The 21,210-nt window shown below is 47.5% G+C and overlaps 1 protein-coding gene across 5 annotated transcripts in view; it reads left to right on the top strand.

The window, feature by feature from the left end:
• Nucleotides 1-21,210, top strand: part of TRAPPC9 (trafficking protein particle complex 9) — a 713,063-nt gene that overhangs the window by 177,877 nt on the left and 513,976 nt on the right. For all 5 annotated transcript variants that reach the window (XM_017962346.3, XM_017962349.3, XM_017962347.3 and 2 more), the window contains one exon: nt 18,829-18,981. In XM_017962346.3, the coding sequence (XP_017817835.2) occupies nt 18,829-18,981 (153 nt within the window). The remainder of the gene's footprint in view (nt 1-18,828; nt 18,982-21,210) is intronic.

Below are 21,210 nucleotides of genomic sequence, written 5' to 3'. Positions count from 1 at the left end.
TGCCAGGTCTTTGGCCAAGAGCGGGGAGGCCAGGGGTGGGAGGGGAAGGAGGCGGTGGATCTCCCTGATCACAGAACCTGTGTGTGAAAGCCTTCACTGCAAGCCTCACCTGCATTTTCAACAATAAAAACACAGGCGGACTGCCTCTGGGATAAGGGAACTAGTGGCATAGCAGCCCAAGCCAAGCTGGATCACAGCTGTCGGGGCTGTGTCCCTCCTTGTGTCATTCCGAGTCCAGGCAGGAGACAGGCCACGCCGGAACAGAAAGAATCACTATGAACAATGGCCGACAAGTGCGAAGCATTTGAGACGCAAAGATAATGTAAAGCAACAAGAGGTGTGAGGAGGGAGGCAGCTCCTGCCCTAGGCTGGGGAAGCCTGTGAAGAGGTTGGACTAGTGTGGCCTAGAAGTTGAGAAGAAGTACCCAGGAGTGGCAACTGAGACCTCAGAGGAGTGGCCTGGCTCCGGTGCTGGAGTCTCTGAGCTCGGGGCACCTAGACCTCTGGGGAGGGCACCGTCTGGCTCTGCTGTTCTGTAAAATAACACTAAGAATGGTACCTACCTCTCATTGATTTAACTGAGAATTAAATGAGATAATATGTGTGAAGCGCTTGGGACAGTGCTTGGCGCATAAGCACTCGGATTTGTTCTCACACAAGTTACTACTTGCTGTGGTTTAGGTGTGTGTCCCCTCCACCTCTCATGTTGAAATATCATCCCCAGTGTTAGCGGGGGGCCTGGTGGGAGGTTTTGGGTCATGGGGGAATCTCTCATGAATGGCTGGGTACTCGTCTCATGGGAATGAATGAGTTCTCACTCTGTTAGTTCTCATTAGTGCTGGTGCCTCCTCCCCTCACTGTGTGACTCCTCCTGCTCCCGCTTTGCCCTCTGCCATGAATGGAAGCTTCCTCAGGCCCTCACCAGAAGCAGAGGCCAGTACCATGTTTGTATAGGATGTGGAATTGTGGGCCCAAAACAAACCTCTTCTCCCTGTAAATTAGCCAGCCTCGGGTATTCCTTTATAGCAGTGCAAAATGAACTAATGTACTGCTACTGTTGCCACTACTGCCACCACAACCACCCACAGTATCACCACTGCCACCACCACCATCACTACTACTATCATCGCCACCACCACCATCATTATCATCACCACCATCACCATTATCACTACCATCACTGTCACAACCATTATCACCACCACCATCACCATCACCATCACTACCATTGTCATTGTTCACCACCACCATCACTACCACCCACCACCATCACCATCACCACCACCATCACCACCACCATCACCGTCACCTCACCATCACCATCACCACCATCACCGTCACCACCACTATCACCACCACCATCACCATCACCACCACCATCACCATCACTCACCACCAGCACCATCACCACCATCACCAATCGTCATTATCACCCACCCACCACCGCTAATCACCACCCACCACCAACCACTCACCCACCGTCACCACCATCACCACCATCACCACCATCACCACCACTGTCACCATCACCATCACTACCACAATCACCATCACCACCACCATCACTACCATCACTACCCATCACCGTCACTCAACGACATCACCCACTCCATTATATTTATTTTCATTTACGCATTTTGTTACTTATTACTTACTTACTTCATTACTATTTTCATTTACGACACATGCATTTTGTTAATGCATTAATTTACGCATTTACTTTATTACGACATTTATTTACATTTACGAGATGACATTTATTACGAGCATGATGACATTTACATGATATATATTTACGCATTTACGCATTTATTACGCATTTACTTATTGCATGACATGATGATGACATGACATTTAATTTACGACATGACCATTACATGCATGGACATTTAATGATGAGCATGACATGATGATGATACGACATGACGATGACATGCATGATATCACCACCACATCACCACCCCTCACTACCACTACACCACAACCACCAACTCTCTCCACTGTGACCACCAAAACCACCATCACCACTGCCACCACCACAACCACCCCTGTCACCACTGCCACCACCACCACCACCACAAACACTACCCCAACCCCCACCACTACCACTACCACTATCAACACAACAACTACCCTCACCACTGCCACCATCACCACCATAACCACCACCACCACCACTACCATAACCACTGCCATCACTGCTACCACTACCACCATCACCATCACCATCACCATCACCATCACCATCATCATCGCCACCACCATAATCACTATCACCATTGCCACCACCACAATCACCTCATCATCAACACAACCACCGCCATCATCACCCATCATCACTACTAGAACTACCACAACCACCACCATTACCACTGCCACCTTCACCCCTGTCACCACCATCACTACCACCACCACCACCACCATCATTACTGCCATCCTCGGACAAGCACCATCACCATCACTGCTGCTACCACTACCACTATCACTACCACCACCACCATCACCATTGTTATTGCCACAGACACCACCATTTTGTAGAGTTGTCATGAGGATTGAAGTTGTTCATCAGATGTCTACCCACTTCTCTGCCTAAGGCTACCACCATTCAACTTCTAATGACATAGATTCATTTCACCTGCTTTTACTTGGTATTTGCAGTCATGTTATTCATTCTGATGGTGAGAGTGAGGTATATAACAGTGTAGCATTGGGGTTTCAATTTGCTTTTCCCTGATGATCGGTTGAGCACTTTTCCAATGTTCTGGTCACTTGTATATCCTCTTTTGTATGAGGCCTTTGCCCTTTTTTCCTCCATTGGTTGTCTTCTCTCTCTCTGTCTGTCTCTATTCTGTTTCTCCCTCCCCTTCCCCATCTCCTGACTTGGGGAACTTCTTTATATATACCCTGGGTGTGAGCTCTTTGTTGGACACATGGCATGACCATCCTCTCACATACTATGATTTGTTTGCCTTTACCTCTTAGTGGTGGCTTTGGATGAAGAGAAGTTCTTAACTTTAATGTGGTTCATTTAATCATTTTTTATTTTAAAAATGTTGTTTATTTGTGTCTTATTTTAAAAACTTCGTATACTCTTAGTCTTTGAGAAATTTAATGATACTACCTTAATTTCATGCTTTCCTACCCATCCTCCTTTTGGGACCAATTTAGGTAAGGTAGAAAGTGCTTCTCTGGCATAAAAGCCTTCATCTGGTACTCTGAACTTAATTAATTGGTTATAGAGTTTTGTTGATATTTGAACAAGCAAGCTAATATTGAATAACAGAAAATTACAGTCTACATGGCAAACGTTTCTCACATCTCCTGTAATTTACCTTGCCCTCCCAGCTTAGCAACTGGAAAACGTTTTTGCCTTCCCTCAAATAAACTCCATGGTAATTGTGTGCCCATTATTCATTACAAAATCGCCCATTCTTTCTGAAGCAAAAGTCTTCACCTGCTTCTCTCTTCAGAAATCCGTGAGTGGCTGCTGTCGCCCCTGGCCCCAGTGGCCCTGTGTGGCCCCTGCGGCCCTGTGTGGCGGAGCCTCTGCCCCATGCTCGGCTTCATCTGTGGCCGCCTCTCCTCCTCAGCTGGAGTCGCATTGCTGTCAGGAGCTAATTTTGGCTTCCTGGATGCTCCTGCCATCTGCCATAGATGTGAGGACACACCGTTTCCTCCCCGGGCACGCCGTGCTGACTTCTCCCACCCCTCCTGCCTCCTCAGCTCCGGAGCATTTATCCTCTGGGCTCTGGCTTGGCTGCCCCTTCTGGAAAGCCTGCCTAAGCTGGGGCTCCTGGGTCTCCTCTTTGCTGCCTCGGGCTGCTCTGACTTAGTGCCATAGGAGGTCTTGCCACTGTGTATGGTGATGGCTTGTTTATCGGTCTCTTTCTCTAATCAGGGTATGGTCTCTCCAAGGCAGTGCCTGGGTTTTCTCTTTCATTTCCAGGGCCTGGCACATAGCAGGTTCTCAGTACCGAGTAGTTGGTGACGGAAAGACATTTTGTGGCATGGTCCTGTTAGCCGCATTTCCAGAATGAGGCTGATGGTAGCATGCCTGTCCCTCCTGTTGGCTGAGTGGAGGACGTAGACAAGCGTGTGGGAACCACTCTGCGATGCTGAATGTGGGGCATAGCTGTGCCTTAGGTGCTCCCCTCTCCACCCCTGCTCTGTGCGGGTCACTGCTTCCGCTGCTCTGCGTAGATGCCGCCCCTTCCTGGAGAGGCCTTCCTCTGCTTCTTGGTCATCTGAGGTCTCATCTCAAGGTCCAGCTTCTGTCCCACCTTTCTAGGCTACCTTAGCCTTTGGTGTTTCCCTTTTTTTTTTGAGATGGAGTCTCGCTCTGTCGCCAGGCTGGAATGCAGTGGCGCGGTCTTGGCTTGCTGCAACCTCTGCCTCCCGGGTTCAAGCGATTCTCCTGCCTCAGCCTCCCGAGGAGCTGGGATTACAGGTGCCCACCACCATGCCTGGCTAACTTTTTGTGTTTTTAGTAGAGATGTAGTTTCACCAAGTTGGCCAGGCTGGTCTTGAACTCCTGACCTCAAGTGATCCAACCACCTTGGCCTTCCAAAGTGCTGGGATTACAGACACGAGCAACTGTGCCCAATCATCCTTGGTGTTCCTTATGCCTCAGACTTCATCTGGAACTTATTCTGTATCAACCAGCATTTCCATCCTCAAACTTTTATTATAAAAATACTGAACCATGCAGAAGAGTTGAAAGAATTTTATAGCAACACTTACATACCAACCATCTAGGTTCTGTGATGAACATTTTGTTATATTTGCTTTATTACATATCTATCCAGCCTCCTATCCATCCTTTAATCCATCTCGTTTATTTATTTATTTATTTATTTATTTATTTATTTATTTTTGAGACAGATTCTTGCTCTGTCACCCAGGCTGGAGTGCAGTGGCAGGATCTCTGCTCACTGCAAGCTCCGCCTCCTGGGTTCACCGCATTCTCCTGCCTCAGCCTCCCGAGTAGCTGGGACTACAGGTGCCCACCATCATGTCTGGCTAATTTTTTATATTTTTAGTAGAGACGGGGTTTCACTGTGTTAACCAGGATGGTCTTGATCTCCTGACCTTGTGATCCGTCCACCTTGGCCTCCCAAAGTGCTGGGATTATAGGCATGAGCCACTGTGCCGGGCCCAATCCATCGTATTGTTTTAATGCAGTTTAAAGTAAGTTGCAGATTTCAGTATATTTTACCCCTAAATGCTGTAGCACATGTATCATTAACTAGAGTTCACTTTTTTTTTTGGTAAAATACATGTGCAGTGACATGTACAAATCTTGTGTACCATTTATTGAGGTTTAGAACTACATGGCTCTGTCTAACGCAAACCCTTATCAGGGCATAGTATAGAACATTTCCGCCACCCCAGAAAATTCCCACATGTTCCTTCCCGGCCAATCCCTGCCCCAGCCCTGGGGCAAGCCACTCTTTCCATTTACCTGGTCGGCCTAGTGAGCACTTCCTAGTGATGATGTAGAAGGTGGGGAGCACTGTGGCAGCGGGACAGAATTCCAAGGGAGATGCTTTTGGCGGTGGTTCACGCCGCGACCATCAACATGGTCGTCTTCTCTCCCCAGCCCTCAAGCGTAGCTGCCCGTCATGGCTTGCCCACACCTCGTCTGTCTTTGTTATTGTGTAGTTTTCTGTGGTTCTCTCCAGTCGGGGTCCTCAGTCAGTCAGAGGATGCACAGGGCACACAGGGCCACCCTGGCTTTATGCACAGGGAAAGCGAAAGCAGAAGAGGTGGGTGGCTGGCCTCGGGTCACAGGTCAGCTGCATGAGGAACCGGAACAAGAACGAAGGCCTCCTCCTTCCCAGCTCTTGTGACTTTACCTGTAATCATGACAAACGTAAATAGACAGCATGGCAGAGCCATTTTCAAAGCAACAGGGTTACACGTGAAAAATGAAAGCTGTCATTCTTTTTTAATTCTTGTTCCAAGCTGCAATACATTTACATGTGGAATTACATTAACGAAAACAAACCACCAGTTTCCAAAATACACAAAGGGAGTAATTCCTGTCACTTTAGTCCTATAGCACCGAGCTGCCAGCATGAATGAACAGAGGACCTGCTCTGAGGACATGGGAATATGAGCAGGAGCTACTGGTGGTAGGGAGGGTGAGGGAGGCAGAGCAGAGACAGTATGGGACTTGGTTGTGGATGTTAACTGTAGGCGATAGTATAGGATCGGGTTGTGGGTATAACTATAGGCCGCACAGTATAGGACTTGCTGTGGGTGTTAACCAGGAGACGTGTAGGGACCGGTTGTGGGCGGTAACTGTAGTGGAGACAGGCAGGGACCGGCTGTGGGCGTGAATTGTAGGGAGAGACGTGTAGGGACTGGTTGTATGCACTGTAGGAGACGGTGTAGGACTTGCTGTATGCTAACTGTAGGAGACGTGTAGACTTGGGTTGTGGGCGCAACTGTGGTGGAGACGTGTAGGACTTGGTTGTGGGCTAACTGCAGGAGACGCAGGACTCGCTGTGGGCGCAACTGTAGGAGACGGTATAGGACTTGGTTGTGGATGTTAACTGTAGGAGATAGTATAGGATTTGGTTGTGGATTGATTTTTATTTTAGCATTATCTTTATTCTAAGCCCATTGAGCTTAGCTTCTTTAACTGTCTCTAAAATGTCTGCTGTATAAAATTTTGCCACATGGGATGAAACACCCTCTTCTCTGGGTTCCCATATGATTCTCTTTGTACTACAATAGAGTTATTTTATATCTCAGTAGTAAGAACGGCTTTTACTCAGCTGGGTGTGGTGGCTCACGCTTGTAATTCCAGCACTTTGGGAGGCCGAGGTGAATCACAAGGTCAGGAGTTCAAGACCAGCCTGGCCAATATGGCGAAACCCCCTCTCTACTAAAAAATACAAAAATTAGCTGCGTGTGGTGGTGGGTGCCTGTAATCTCAGCTACTCAAGGGGCTGAGGCAGGAGAATTGCTTGAACCCAGGAGGCGGAGGTTGCGGTGAGCCAAGATTGTGCCATTGCACTCCAGCCTGGGTGACAGAGTGAGACTCCGTCTGAAAAACAACAACAACAAACTAAAAAGAATAGCTTTTACACTTAGTGCTCTCCACATACCAGGTCTGTGGTACTTCATGTAATTTTTTTCTGATGAAATAATTGCAACTAGTGTAGTGTAAGAGGTCTTTTTGGGTGGGTGGTGGTGGTGGTCTGTTTATTTCACTGCTGCATCCTTAGCACCTAGGAACTAAGAGCAATGCTTGCCACATAGTAGGTGCTTACATAGTATTAACATTCTTACCAGCTGCATAGGGTTGTCGTAAGCGTGAAATGTTAACGGAGGATGGGGAAAGCTCTGGGGACTATGTTGAGCTTGTTTGCTTTATAGATAACAGTTGTTATTGGTGTGTGCATCGTTTCTGCAGACCACGTTTGCATGCCGATGCCTGGTGCCTGCAAGAGCCTGCCTGTGAACCCTACATCTTGTCCTTACCCTTTTCCTTTTCCTTCCATCCCTGAGGAGGCACCAAGAGTCCCATCAGGGGCCCCCTCTAGTCTCTGCACACTTCTTCACTCCCTCAGAATAAACTGCTTTTTCTTCGGACATCAACCTTCAGATAAATAAGTTTCTTGCTTTGTTTTCTCCTCTCTTCTTCTTTGCTTTCTTGACTTATTTTAATTCTTACTATTACAGACTCCCTTTAAAATCCCCTGCATTTTAAGTTTATGGTAAGGATGCACGATATTAAGGGTCAGACAGACCTTTGTGGGCCTCTCAGGAGTCTAGACTGTCACTGGGGCTTTTATGGGGTGAGTGTGTCCCTGTGTTCACAAATTCCTAATACAACGATGAGTAGGTTTTTTTTGTTTTTGTTTTGTTTTGTTTTTTTTTTGAGACGGAGTCTCTTCACTCCAGGCTGGAGTGCAGTGGCAGGACTCCGGGCCACTGCAAGCCCGCCCGGTTCACACGCCATTCTCCTGCCTCCTCTCCCGCAGCTGGGACTACAGGCACCCGCCACCACACCCGCTAATTTTTGTATTTGTAGTAGACGGGGTTTCACTGTATTAGCCAGGATGGTCTCCCACCTCTGACTCCTCGATCCTACTTTGGCCTCCCAAAGTGTTGGGATTACAGGCGTGAGCCACGGCGCCCGGCCACAGAGATGAGTGTTTATAACCCACCCCATTTCTGGACAAGGAGGGTCTAGCGATGGCATGTGATTCTTCTAATTTGAATTTACGTGTAAGCAAGTGCTTTTTTTCTTTTTAGACAGCCTCACTCTTTCACCCAGGCTGGAGTGCAGTGGTACAACGTCGACTCACCGCAACCTCCGCCTCCCAGGTTTAAGCACTTCTCCTGCCTTAGCCTTCTGAGTAGCTGGGACTCCGGGTGTGAGCCACCACGCCTGGCTAATTTTTTTTTTTTTTAATTTTTAGTAGGGGCAGGGTTTCACCATGTTGGCCAGGCTGGTCTCGAACTCCTAAGCTCAAATGCTCTGTCTGCCTCAGCCTCCCAAAGTGCTGGATTACAGGCGTGACCCACCATGCCTGGCCACTTGTAAGCAAGTTTTTATGTGTAGATTGTGAAAGACATGAACTCTTGCTTTTGCTTAGTCATAGATTTCATTGTAATAAAGCTCAAATTAAGAAACATTTACTATATTAGCTTTTCCACAAATGTTCGAAGATATGTGTATGTGAGTGTGATACAAAAAGAAACATATACATACCTGTATACATAAATGTACATACACACTGCTTAATTTCTTCATTCTTCTGTTTAATATTTTAACAAAAAATGATGGCTTTGTATTGTTATAATTAAAAATTCATAAATGTTTTGAGGCGAGATTCTCTTTATTGCTTTTCTCATGAATGTTGTACCAGAGCATCCCTGGAGATAGAAGCTAATATTAATGGCTTCTTACATGTCTCAGGTTCACAGCAGCAGTAATTCCTCTGCTATTATCAACATAAAGTAACCAATTTCACTTGATAGCCCTTACCTAAATGCTAGCATTTAAATAATGACTATTATTTCTGAAATGAAATTTCACAGGGGAAAAAAATTGGTGACAGATGCTCCACTGCCAATTGATGGCTCTCTTGTTATTCCTGCAGCATATTACTGTGTAGGATTCTGCAGAGCCCCTTCAGACACCCAGTTCTGTGCCACAGTAGGGAAGGGGGTAAACAGAAAGGCCCACTTTTAAGGTGCAAACACATATTAAATCGGATGACCAAGCTATTCAGCTTTCCACAGTGCTGTGGCTACAGAAAAATCATCTCTGCACTGTGAATTTCATCTCTTATTTCTTAGCTACAAATACCTTGGTTATTTGGCATCAGAGGGGAATAAGCTGTTCCCATGTGTGTGGATTTGCTTGTTATTTGAATATGTCACTCTTAAGCTACAGAACTTAATACACAAATAAGCAGTGTGGTTAGACATCTTCTGAGCATACCTTATACTTGGAAATAGTAGGATTCTGAAGGTGGGACTTTGAACGTTCTTCAGTTACTGGCCTGGGCACGGCCTGGGGGTGCAGTGGCGAATCTCTTCTTGCACTCTGCTGCTTCTGCGTAGGTGGAACAGGCCGGCCTGTCGCCCTCTTGGTTTCTGTGTGGCTTTCCGCTCTCTCTCGTGGGTGTCTGGCACAGCCTCTGTTCAGCTAGAATGATGACAGGAACGTGGGTTTTGGCGTCTCATATTATTAGCTGTGTGACTTGTCTTGAGCCAGTTGACCGACTGCTGGAGGCTTGGTGTTCTCATCTGGATGCTTACCAGGATCCAGTCCCTCTCATTCGGTCATCCCAGAACACGCGCTCCTGTCTCTGGAGGACCTAACACAGTGCTTAGCATAGGGTGGGTGGGGTGGGAGTAGCTGTTTAGTTGCAGTCCCAGGACTGATGGTTTGGCTTCCTTGGTCTGCCAGGGCCTGGACAACCAGAACATCCAAATTGTTAAGGCTGACTCGAAATAAGCAAATGCGTGCCCCGCTTGAGGAGGACAGGTGCCTTTGTCTATGTTTCCTGGCTTCATCTCTCTCTCTCTCTGTCTCTCTCTTCCCTCCCCCTCCTTTTTTATTTCCTTAAGATGTTTCAGAAACTGTCTTAGCTTTCCCCTTGTTCTCAGACTTTCTGGGATGGTGAAATGTAACAATCCCTGGATGAATGAAGGTATACTTGCATTAAAACCACAGCAAATCCAAACTAGAAGCCACTTAGTAGAGTCAGCATAAGCCCTGCTCATTACACAGGGAAGGAAGCCGGGAAAGGCAAGAGGGTGAGAAGCACTTTGGGAGGCCACAGGCAGTGCCCAGGAAAGGCAAGAGTGCGAGAAGCACCTTGGGAGGCCGTGAGCAGCGCCAATGGGGAGGAGACGGTTGGCTCCTGCTGACAAAGGGAAACCTGTTACTCGTGCAATTCTCGGGACCCGAGGGGTTCGGTAATAAGCTGGCTGAAGTGCCATATGAGAGCTACCCATCCTACTGGGCTTTCTAACTTTCTGTTCTGGTCTGTTTCCGAGGTGCTTTTCTTAGGCTATTTTTATATAGTTGTTTTCTTAAAAAAAAAAAAAAATTGCGGCAAGGCAGGGCGAAGTTTTAGAAATCAGTCTGGAGAAAAGTGGCTTCTGCTTCTTGGTATTGTCTCAGAGCGGAGTGCCTTGGGGAACAGGGGGAAGGATTCCGTTTCTGCCATCTCTGCTTCAGTTTTGACACCAAGTCCCACTTGCATATCTGGGCGTGGACAGAGGTAGAGATGGAGTTGAGGACAGCTGCGGCAGCCGGCTCCGGGTAGCCAGGCCAGCAGACTAGTCGGAAGCCCCTAGGTCAGGCCTCCCTCAATTTTCAAGTTACTTATGATGGTCAACATTATAATATTTAGGATCAGACGGACTTTTGTTAGAGTCCTGGCTTCGCCACTTACTGGCTGGGTGACCTGGACCAAGTTACTTGTGTCTGTGACCATTGTCCCTCCTAGTGGAGCTACCACTCCATAGCTCTTCTGGTTGTTATACTACATGTAAGGCACTTAATACAGTACCTGGCATGAGTTAGGGCTTGGTAAATGCTAGTTCCTCCTGTAAGGTGCTGTTATCATTGATGCTGCTGCCATTGTCATCTTATAAAAATGTCAACTCATTTGTCACCTTTCTAAAACCTTTCTGAAATCATTTTCCTGTCCCTGGTTTCTTAGCCCAGCATGCAGTGAAATCCATCCTGTGGCTGGCTGCCCGCCTTTTCCCTTCCCTTTCTTTCTTGCACACTTCCCCAGTACCCACTGTGCTTCAGGTATTGTGGCTTAGGGAGCGGGACCACAGTCATCGCTGTCCTCCTGGAGCTCTGAGAGTCATGGGAGGCTCAGTGGCGAACAGGTGCAAGGTGTCCCGTGAAAGCAGTGGGCAGGGCAGGGGCAGCAGAGGGAATGTCCTCTCTGCTCTTTTTGGAGTAGTTGCTCCCTCTGATGCTCCCCCGTCTGTCTTTATGGCTGCCAGCTGCTCTTGCCTTTGGTGGACTCCTCAGCAGCCCATACTGAGCACCTCCTACGTGGTGGCCATCGTGTCAGGCACTGGGGACACCCAGGTGAATGTGATCCAGGGCTCCACCCTGGGGAGTCAGAATGTACCGCCACAGCCCTTGTACTCCGGCTGTCTTTGAACAAACACACTTTTATGTATTCGGAACTTTGCTTACTCCTAGACGTCCTCTGTGCATCCCAGTCTATCCGTCATTTGCAGTTCCGTCCACTGCCGCCTCCTGAAAGCTTTCCCAAGCCCTTCAAGTAGAATTAATTATGCCACTTCTACTGTCCATTGCCTTGCTGATATTCTGTTACAATAACACTTACCTCACTTGGCTTTGTATTATTCAACAATCAAACATTTACATCACATTGACATGCCAGTCAGCATGCAGGCACATGAATAATACATGAACCCTGTCCTGAGGAGCTCACGGCTCAGTGTAGGAGGCAGACGTGTGCACTGAATTGAACTGAATTCCAACTGCACATCCTGTATTATTTCTGCTGCATGTTGACTAACCACAGTGAATGGATTTACTGGTGTGTCTCCTAGAAAGACATTGAAATTCCTGAATGACTAAAAGTCATTCAACTTGCTGCCCCCTTGTATATACGATTGCAGCGGCTTTCTGGTACGGTTCAGCATTTTACACATTTCTAGGGTCACGCTGGAGAGGTTTACAAAACAAGCTGATCTTAAGACAAAGTGAAATGCCTTTTAATGAGTTCTGTGAGTCCTGACATGTTCAGCGCCTCAGGAGCATGGATGGGAAATAAATAACACAGGGAGGGCTGAGGGGATGAAGACGTCTGGCCTGCCACTTGGGAGCTCCTGAAAATCAAACTCCCAGTTAGTTGTTCGGGGTCTTTGGTATGTCATGTCTCTGTAAAAAAATGAGGAAAATACACTTCTTAAAATGGAACTACAGCACGATTTCACAGGCTTTTAGGATTAAGCCAGTGAACTTATTAAGGGGTGGGTTGTAGAGCAGAATATTGAGTCCTGGCTATACCCGCTTCTGCATGGCCTGAGCAGCTTCCCTAAAATGGGTGTGATGGCAGGACCTATTCAGATAGTCGGTGTGTGGATTTAATGAGTCTGTAGATATACAGGTCTTAGCACCTGTTTTACGGAAGTGCCCCATAGAAGTTAGGTGGCTGGTGATGGTGGTTTAAGTAGCAGTAACTAGCATGCTAAATGTTTGTCTCCCTCTGCCCTTCCTTCTGGGTTGTGTTTGGTAGATGGTATTTCATTAGTTTCACGTCTCCCATTACAAGCCACTCCTGCTGATCTGGGTGTCTGATGCATCCTGCAGCCATGACCATGGGGAAGCCTGGTGGGCATTCACGGTCCATTTTGACAAGGTTCATCTCTCAGTTGAAGCACGTTTAAGAAATGAAAAGCCATCCCGACGGGCAAGGATAGTGCTGTAATTATAGTGTTTGAATTTAGTTGTACAGTCCTGATACACTAGACTGATAGCTGAAAGAACGAGGTATTTTATAGAGGTCTGGGACCCTAGCAGGTTCACCTTTTACTTCGCAGCAAGTCCTCTTTCAGTTATATGCTGCCCTGGCTTGGGCAATTACTTCAGCAAGCAGTTGTTGAGCCTGTTCTTTGCGTAATGGTATTGTACATTTTACAGAAATTTTTAGATTGAGAGAAGCCTCATCTCTCCTCTGGTCCCAGCTTTTGGGGGCTTCTCCTGTAGCCCCCATACCATTTCTTCCTACAATCAGAGACAACCTCCCCAGAGGGCAGGGGCTGCATCTTCTTTATCTCTGTCCCCAGAACCTAGCATAGCGCCTGCCATGAGGATATTTTAAGGCTCTGCAGTAAGTGTCCATTGAATGAATGAAATGGGCAGTCATAGAATGTAAAAACCAAGGCTCATCACAGTGCTACAGAGCAGACAGAGGACTGGGTTAGTGCTCCAAGAATAAAAGAAATTATCAGCAGACATCTAAAATCTTTATGTTCCATAGATTATTATAGAGGAAGAAGATAGCAAGAGCCCTGTGTGTGGGGAGTTTTGAGTGAAATGTCAAATCCATTGCGTGTGCCAGGGAGCGTGTGAACGCAGGGAACAAGTCCAGAGTTAGTCACACAGGGCCACTCTCCCTCTTTTGCACCTCCTCGAGCCCTCCTGTTCCCTCAGGTCATGTCTGAATGGTAGTCTCTCCGGAGAGTTTGTCTTGTGTCCAGTTTCCTGCCTGATTTCTGTCTCCTCCGTCAGACCATGAGCCCTGGGAGAGTGGTCACTGGCCTGTTTGCCCACTGATGTGTTTTTTTGTGCCTGCTACAGAGCTTGACACACAGGAGACACTCAATAAATATTTATCTGAAGAATGGCTACTTACTTTGCCAAAGGACAGTGATGCAGTCCTCACACTCACATCACAGTGATAGCTACAAACAGAAAGATCAACTCACACAGTTGGGTGCAGAGTGCTGGAGTCTGTCCTGGAGGCATGTGCAGGTGTTTGCAGGCGCGGCGGGAGGGCCTCCAGCCTACGAGCAAGGGGTGGGATGGTTGCACATCTGAGTAGATACCCTGGACCTGGGTATTAAATAGCCCTAGAAAATCCAGCCAGGCAGAGAAGGTAGGGGAAGACATTTCTGGAGTGGGCACATGAGGGAGCAGAGGTCTGGACTTGAGAAAGCATTCTGCATATTCAGGGACCCCATGCTAGGAGTCTGTTGGAGGCATCACCAGATGTCAACTTCTGAAAGGACGCGTGCTTCTTTCCTCCCTCCCTGTGCGCTCATACTGCATGAGGTCCTTTTTCCCACTCCTTGGCTCCTGTTTGGGGAGGCTTCCTTTCAAACCAAGGTGGGTCTAAAGTAGTGTCGTCAGGATGGCAGCTCCGAGTGCCATTGGAGGAGAAGTAGAAGGAAGGTGGACAGGTTAGCTCAGCACAGAAGAGGCCCAGGTCGGTGCGAGCGCTGCTGCGTGGACAAGAGGCAGCAACTGCGTTCTGAGCTGCCAGAGGACAGAGGCACGGTGAATGGGTGTGAGGGCCGGAGTTCACCTCTTGACTCCGGGACATCGTAGCTTTGAAGGCTTAGGAAAGCTGCCTGATCTCTCTGAACTCGAGCTTGCTCATTCGAGTGATGTGGGTAATGCTGGCGTATGGAGATTTTAGGGGGAGCCAAGGGTATGCTGTAAGCTAACTACTCTGCACTATGGCTGATGCTCATGCCTCCTCTGTCCTTAGTATAGGAACTTCAGACAGTGCCTGGCACAGAGGGAGAGCTCAAACACCTGAACGCTTATTGGGACTATCCCGTAATGGAAGTAGCAGGAAGTAGCAGGCATGGAAGCCTACGAGCCCCAATCGTTGGTGGTGTTCTTGCCAAACCTGAATAATTATAAGAGCAAACACTTAACTGAGACTCAGTGGACCCTGTGCCCTGTCCTAAGTACTCTATATGTTTTAAACCCGCTAACCCTCACAGCAACCCTAGAAGTAGGTAATGGTATTTCTACCCGCTTTACTTATAAAAGAAGGGGAAGCTGAGACCCCAGGAAAGTAACACAGCCAAGGGCAAGCTAGGAAGGTGAGGATCTGGGGTTTGAACCCAGGCTGGTAGTTTCGGTTGTGTTTAGCCACAGCTTCTGCAGCTTCCCACAGATATGTCAGCACCTACAGAAGAGCACAGTGGAAAGGGACTCCAGTGTCTCGTGGGAGGGTAGATTCTCAGAATACACGTAGAGTGGCAACCGAGCAGAACCAGGTGGGCGTGCCCGGGAGCCCTGCATGGAGGAGGTCACATTGAGTAGGCAGAGAACTGGCATGGCCTGAGAGAGCAGATGGGAAGGAAGGAAGTCAGTTACCTAGCCAAGATGTCGTCAGAGCCCTTCTAAAGGAGTGGGAAGAAAGCAGCAACCCAATTGATGATATGATTTCATGTCAGACTCTCCTTTTCCTTCTGCTTTCTCAGCTGTAAGATGGCTTTGAAGTTTTTTTCCCATTTGGAGACAGATCTTTGTTCTTTCTCTGACTGAGTGACTTACCTTCTAAAGGATAAATCACATATGTGAGTATCCACACATTCCCCTGAGCAGCCGAGGGCCAAATGTTGTGTGTTGAAGCGGGTTTCCGAACAGAGAGTTCACTAACCTGTTATCATCATGAAATACCAAAGCGACCAGCATTTGGTACCCTTTGCCCCCAAAGCTTGACTGAAGTGTTTAGATTTTTATCCTGTAATTAGAGTGGCTATAATCGGATGTGATGCACTTTCTTCTACTTTCGGTGATTCTTGTTGACCCATTCCATCTCCCACTTTGAGTTTTGGATAATACTTCCCTCCAATTCTCCATTTCCCTTTCTGTCGCTAAATTCCTGTAAGAATCTCATCCAATGGCCACAGCTGCTTCTGTTTTTGGGACGGAGTCTTGCTTTGTTGCCCAGGCTGGAGTGCAGTGGCATGACCTTGGCTCACTGTAACCACCACCTTCCTGGTTCAAGTGACTCTCATGCTTTGGGCTCCCGAATAGCTGGGACTACAGGTGTGTGCCACCATGCCCAGCTAATTTTTGTATTTTTAGTAGAGACGGGGTTTCGCCATGTTGCCCAGGCTGGTCTCAAACTCCTGACCTCAGGTGATCTGCCCACGTTGGCCTCCCAAAGTGCTGGGATTACAGGCGTGAGTCACTGCGCCCGGCCCACAGCTTCTCGAAATCATATGAACATAGGGATTCATTCCTCAGGCTGTCATTAAAGTTGACTGCTCAACAATTCCATCATCCTTTTCCCAGCCGTCTGTCTTTTCCCAGATCATTCTAAAATACTGTGATAGTATCAGTTTACAAAGCATCTGAACACCATCTAAGGTGGTAGACTGGGTGATGCTGAAGGGCAGCTAATATTCATTGAACATCTATTATATGCCAAGTCTTCCACTGACAGCTGAATGACCTGTTACATATGCTAACCTCCTTCCATGATTTCACTGGTTGTTGGGAGGATTAAGTGAGGTAACACGTGGAGTGTCTGGCACATTTGAGGTGTTCTGTGAATGACTAAGTAAATAAATGAATGTGACGTGGTTTCTAAACACTTTTCAAGGACGCTGTCCCCTGGATCTGTCTCTCTGTGTTAATATCCTTCTTGAAGGAAACATGGAGACATAAACGCCATCTGTCAGGTGTGCTCCAGAGGGAGCTTGGCCGGTTCTGCAGGACCGTGCCGTGGTCGAGCACACCTCCGGCCAGGAATATGTCTGCTTATTTTGCAGCTCAGTTTGTCCTCGTGTTCTGGAGGTAGCACACCACGTATCTGTTTTCTTTCATGGGGATTTTGGTCAAGCTCTCCGTCTGCCACTGAGCTCCTGGGAGGCTCATGTCTGGGTTCTCCGACCAGGTCTTCATATTTGAACGTCACCATGAAATATCTTCATGTGGGAGGTGAATGTGACTTTGGAATCATTTGGATCTCGGATTCTAGACTGATTCCGTCATTTGTGACCGTGGATAAGTGACTTCATCTCTCTAAAACTGTCTCCCTATTCAGACCGAAGACGCTCAGCGTAGAGAACTGGTTCCCAGAAAGGGATGGTGGGAAAGCAGCAAGTTGCTCCTGCCTCCTAGGCTGGAGGGGCACCAAGAGGAGGGCCTTTGCAGAGCCTGGAAGCTGGGCCCTTCCTGGTAGGAGGAGGGCCCCATACTCATGGCTTCCTGTCCCCTGTGATGGTCAGGAGGGTTTCTTGCCCTACCATGTGGGGACAGCCAGACACCTAGCACGTGAGACAGGACATGTGCACCTGACAGCAGTTCATTGGTCACAGACACTCACAGCTGGGGAAGGAGGATTCCATGCCATGTAGGGCCACATGGGGCTGCACTCAGGAACAGAGAGAGCAGCTGCCCAGGGGTTGGGGGAGGCGGGCTTTGGGGTATGGAGAGGGAGGGCTGTCCCTGGCTCCCTGGGGAGATGTGACCAGCTTATTTCAGTCCCTCCCAGACTGGCAGGGAACTGACACCCACTGCTCAGGATACACAGGGCTGTGTCTGCTTTCCACGCCTAGGAAGCCTGCCTGGCTGAGGGACCCTGTGTCTGCAGGAGCAGAGTCAGGAAGGACTTGTGGTGAGGCCGTTTGGGGCCCTCCCAGTTTCGCTGGATGTCAAGGTAGCATGTCATACTGTGCCTGGGTTTTAGGAACTGGAGCTGGGGAGAGACACAGCTACTTCAGAGGGCACCAGCAATGGCCTCTCTGTGTCTCCTTCCTGTCCTCCTTCCTCCCGTGTTGCCTGAGGTTCTTACAGTGCTGTGGTCTTCTTGGTGCTTTTAGATAGTACTTTGTTGAATCTGTAAAATGACTCTGTGGTGCATTAATTGTTATCCCCGTTTTACACATGAAGAAACCTTGACTCCAAGGGATCATTGGTCTCCATGGCACTTGAGTTAGTCAGTGTCAAAAAGGCACCAAAGTCAAGGCCATGTGACTCTAACATTGAAGAATTTTTAATTAAAGACCAGGTGTATGTGCAAGAAAGCAAGGGAAACACCTCTTCCCGGAGGCCTTTCCCAAGGTGCTGTCCTTAATTCTGTGATTTGATTTTTTTTTTTGAAATGGAGTCTCACTCTGTTGCCCAGGCTGGAGTGCAGTGGCGCGATCCTGGCTCATTGCAACGTCTGCCTCCCAGGTTCAAGTGATTCTTCTGCCTCAGCCTCCTGAGTAGCTGGGATTACAGATATCCGCGGCCACACTGGCTAAATTTTATTATTTTATGTTGTCCAGGCTGGTCTCGAACTCCTGACCTCAAGTGATTCACCCTGCCTCAGCCTCTCAAAGTGCTGAGATTATAGGTGTGAGCCAAAGCGTCCTGCTTGGGTTTTGATTTTGTATTCTCTTTTTCTGAAGAGGTGTCTCATATTGAATATATACTTTCCCTACTACACTTGGATCTGTTTCTCTTTAAGGTGATGTAATACAGCAAATATTCATTGTGGAGAAATTTAGTTTAACTCTGATTTAGTTTATAAGAGCCAAACAGCATTTTTTTGGTCAATGAGAAGAAGTTGCTCACTAAGGCATCAAGATGGCTTGGCTTGAGCTGGGTGCCTCTAGAGATGAACTGTTCTTGCTCCTCCCTGTGCCTTGTTCATAAACAGGGGTGATTGCCTTGCAGCACTTCCTGGTTCTGGAATGTTCTTGTCACTTTGATCTTATACATTTTAAAAGCTCTTCGTTTTCCTTTGCTTTTGAGAATGCATCAGAATTTTCTAGGGGATTGGTAAGTCCCATACTGCCTCAGTTACAACATCCTCATCACTGTCATTGTTATTATTATAGAAAAATTGTATGGTGACTTCTTGAGCTGGAAGCTGGAAGAAATCCTTGCTCAGTTCCCTTTGCAGCCTGGGAAGGTGGCCACGTTCACAATCAACATCAAAGTGAAGCTGGATTTCTCCTGCCAGGAGAATCTCCTGCAGGATCTCAGTGATGGTAAGCACTTTCCTAATTTTAATTAGCACGTCAGGGTCCTAGATACAGTGTAGCAACCCCCGTCCCTTGATGCCTGCTGTTTGCTGTTTGTAACTCACTTGTCATTCATTAACTCAAGCTGCCTGAGACATCTCCTGGGCACTTTGTTAACAGAGAGTTACTGTATGTGTCTGAAAGTAATAAAAGTACTTTTTATCTAGCTGATTTAATTCTCACTCTTTATTATTTTGTACTCATTTACCAGCAGGTCATTCTAAATTAGTGGAATGTAAGAATTACTGCATTTTTTCAAGTAAAAAATGCTGTGATTCTTTAGACATCTAATTAGCTGTGGTGATAAAGTTTTCCTTCAAAGTCTGATGATATCTATAAGGAGGCGGAGTGTGGAAGACATGGAAGTTTACATTTGTTGTAACATTAGGACTGATTAGAGATAAGATTCCATAGATTGGCTGAGTGTGGTGGCTCATACCTATAATCTCAGCACTTTGGGAGGCCAGGGCGGGCGGATCACCTGAGGCCAGGAGTTTGAGACCAGCCTGGACAACATGGTGAAACCCTGTCTTTATTAAAAATACAAAAATTAGCTGGGCATGGTGGCGCACGCCTGTAATCCCAGCTACTCAGGAGGCTGAGGGCAGGAGAATCATTTGAACCTGGGAGGCGGAGGTTGCAGTGAGTCGAGATCACGCCACTGCATTCCAGCCTGGGTGACAGAGTGAGACTCCATCCCAAAAAAAAAAAAGATTTCGTAGATTGATTATGCCAAATTATGAAGCATTCATTTGGAGGCAATATGGAGTCTATCCGCCAACTCAGGCTCCCCTAACAAAATACCACAGACAGAACAGCTTAAACCATCAAGATTTATTTCCTCATAGCTCCGGAGACTGGGAGTGTGAGATCAGAGTGTCAGCCGTGGTGATTTTCTGGTGAGGCAGGGCCCTCTTCCCGGCTTGCAGATGGCCACCTTCGTGCTGCGTCGCCACGTGGAGGAGAGAGGGAGCTCTGGTGTCCACCCCTTCTTACAAGGGTACTCATCTCATAGAGGAGGCTCCACCCCCATTGCTTCATCTAAACCTCATTACCTCCCAAAGGCCCCACCTCCTAAAGCTGCCCCATTGTGGGTTAGGCCTTCAGTAGATCCTGCTGGGGCAGGGGGAGCGCAGCTCAGTCCCTGGCAGATGCCCTCCGTAGAGTTTGCGCTCTGCACCCTCTGCAGTTCAAATAGTCAGCACGAGCTTCTTGTATAGCGCTGGTACTTGGTAACATATTCTTTTTATATTATTCACAAAAGTAGAAAAAGAGATTTAGGGTTGGACACATTAGAATATGAAAAAGTCAAGAGGATTTAAAATTATACCAAGACTTAAAACTGTCTGATGAAATGGATTTTGTTTGTTTGTAAACACCTTTATACCACTGAACTGCATTTTTTTTTTTTAATCAGTAGACAGAGGGTTACATAGGTTCTGACTTCTTTTGCCCAAGAAGGGGGTTTGGCAGAATAGATGGTGCCCAGCACCTGCCCCTGGAATACTTGGGACTGGATATTACACGAGGGGTATGTCTTGGCATGTGGACTCCAGGTAGCAGTGAGGGAATGGTGACCGTGGTTTCTCGCATGGCCTGCTGGGGTCGTCTTATTCCTGAGGAACAGTGGGGAAGGCTTCCAAGGGGAAAGCTTGGCTTTTTGTGTTTTGGTTGTTTGAATTTACATGTTCAATGCAGACCTATTTTGTCCTGTTATTATTGTGCTTCTGCCTTTTGTTATAGAGCGGACGGGGGCATTCTCTCTGCCCTTCTGAGGTCAGAGAGAAAAACTGAGCAAAATTGCAATTTGGGACTTGTAGTCTGGGAATACCTTCTTCTATCTTTTAAAATAAAACCAAATCAGACCTCGAATTATGGTCACCGAGTGGTTTGTAAATGTGAGACTGGCCTGACCTCGAATTATGGTCATGAAGTGGTTTGTAAATGTGATTTGCCTGATTACTGGTCATGGCACATAGTGGTTACTCATGAGATGCCCCTTTATTAACAACAGTGAATAGGAGCTCTGGCTGGTTGTTCACACAGCATGTGGCAGAAAGAGACAGCGAATCTCTAGGTAAGTCTTACAGAGGAAACCAGGTCAAGTTTTATGGAGGAAAAGGTAGGCACGAAGAACCTCCCAGAGCTTGGTCCATGGAGAATGCCTTGTTATGTGCAGTTCAGTCTGAGGAAGCA

This window comes from Papio anubis, chromosome 8 (genome assembly GCF_008728515.1).
Source record: "Papio anubis isolate 15944 chromosome 8, Panubis1.0, whole genome shotgun sequence".
NCBI lineage: Eukaryota > Metazoa > Chordata > Mammalia > Primates > Cercopithecidae > Papio > Papio anubis.
The sequence above is the reverse complement of the archived record's forward strand: the minus strand, read 5'-3'. Positions and strand labels throughout refer to the sequence as shown.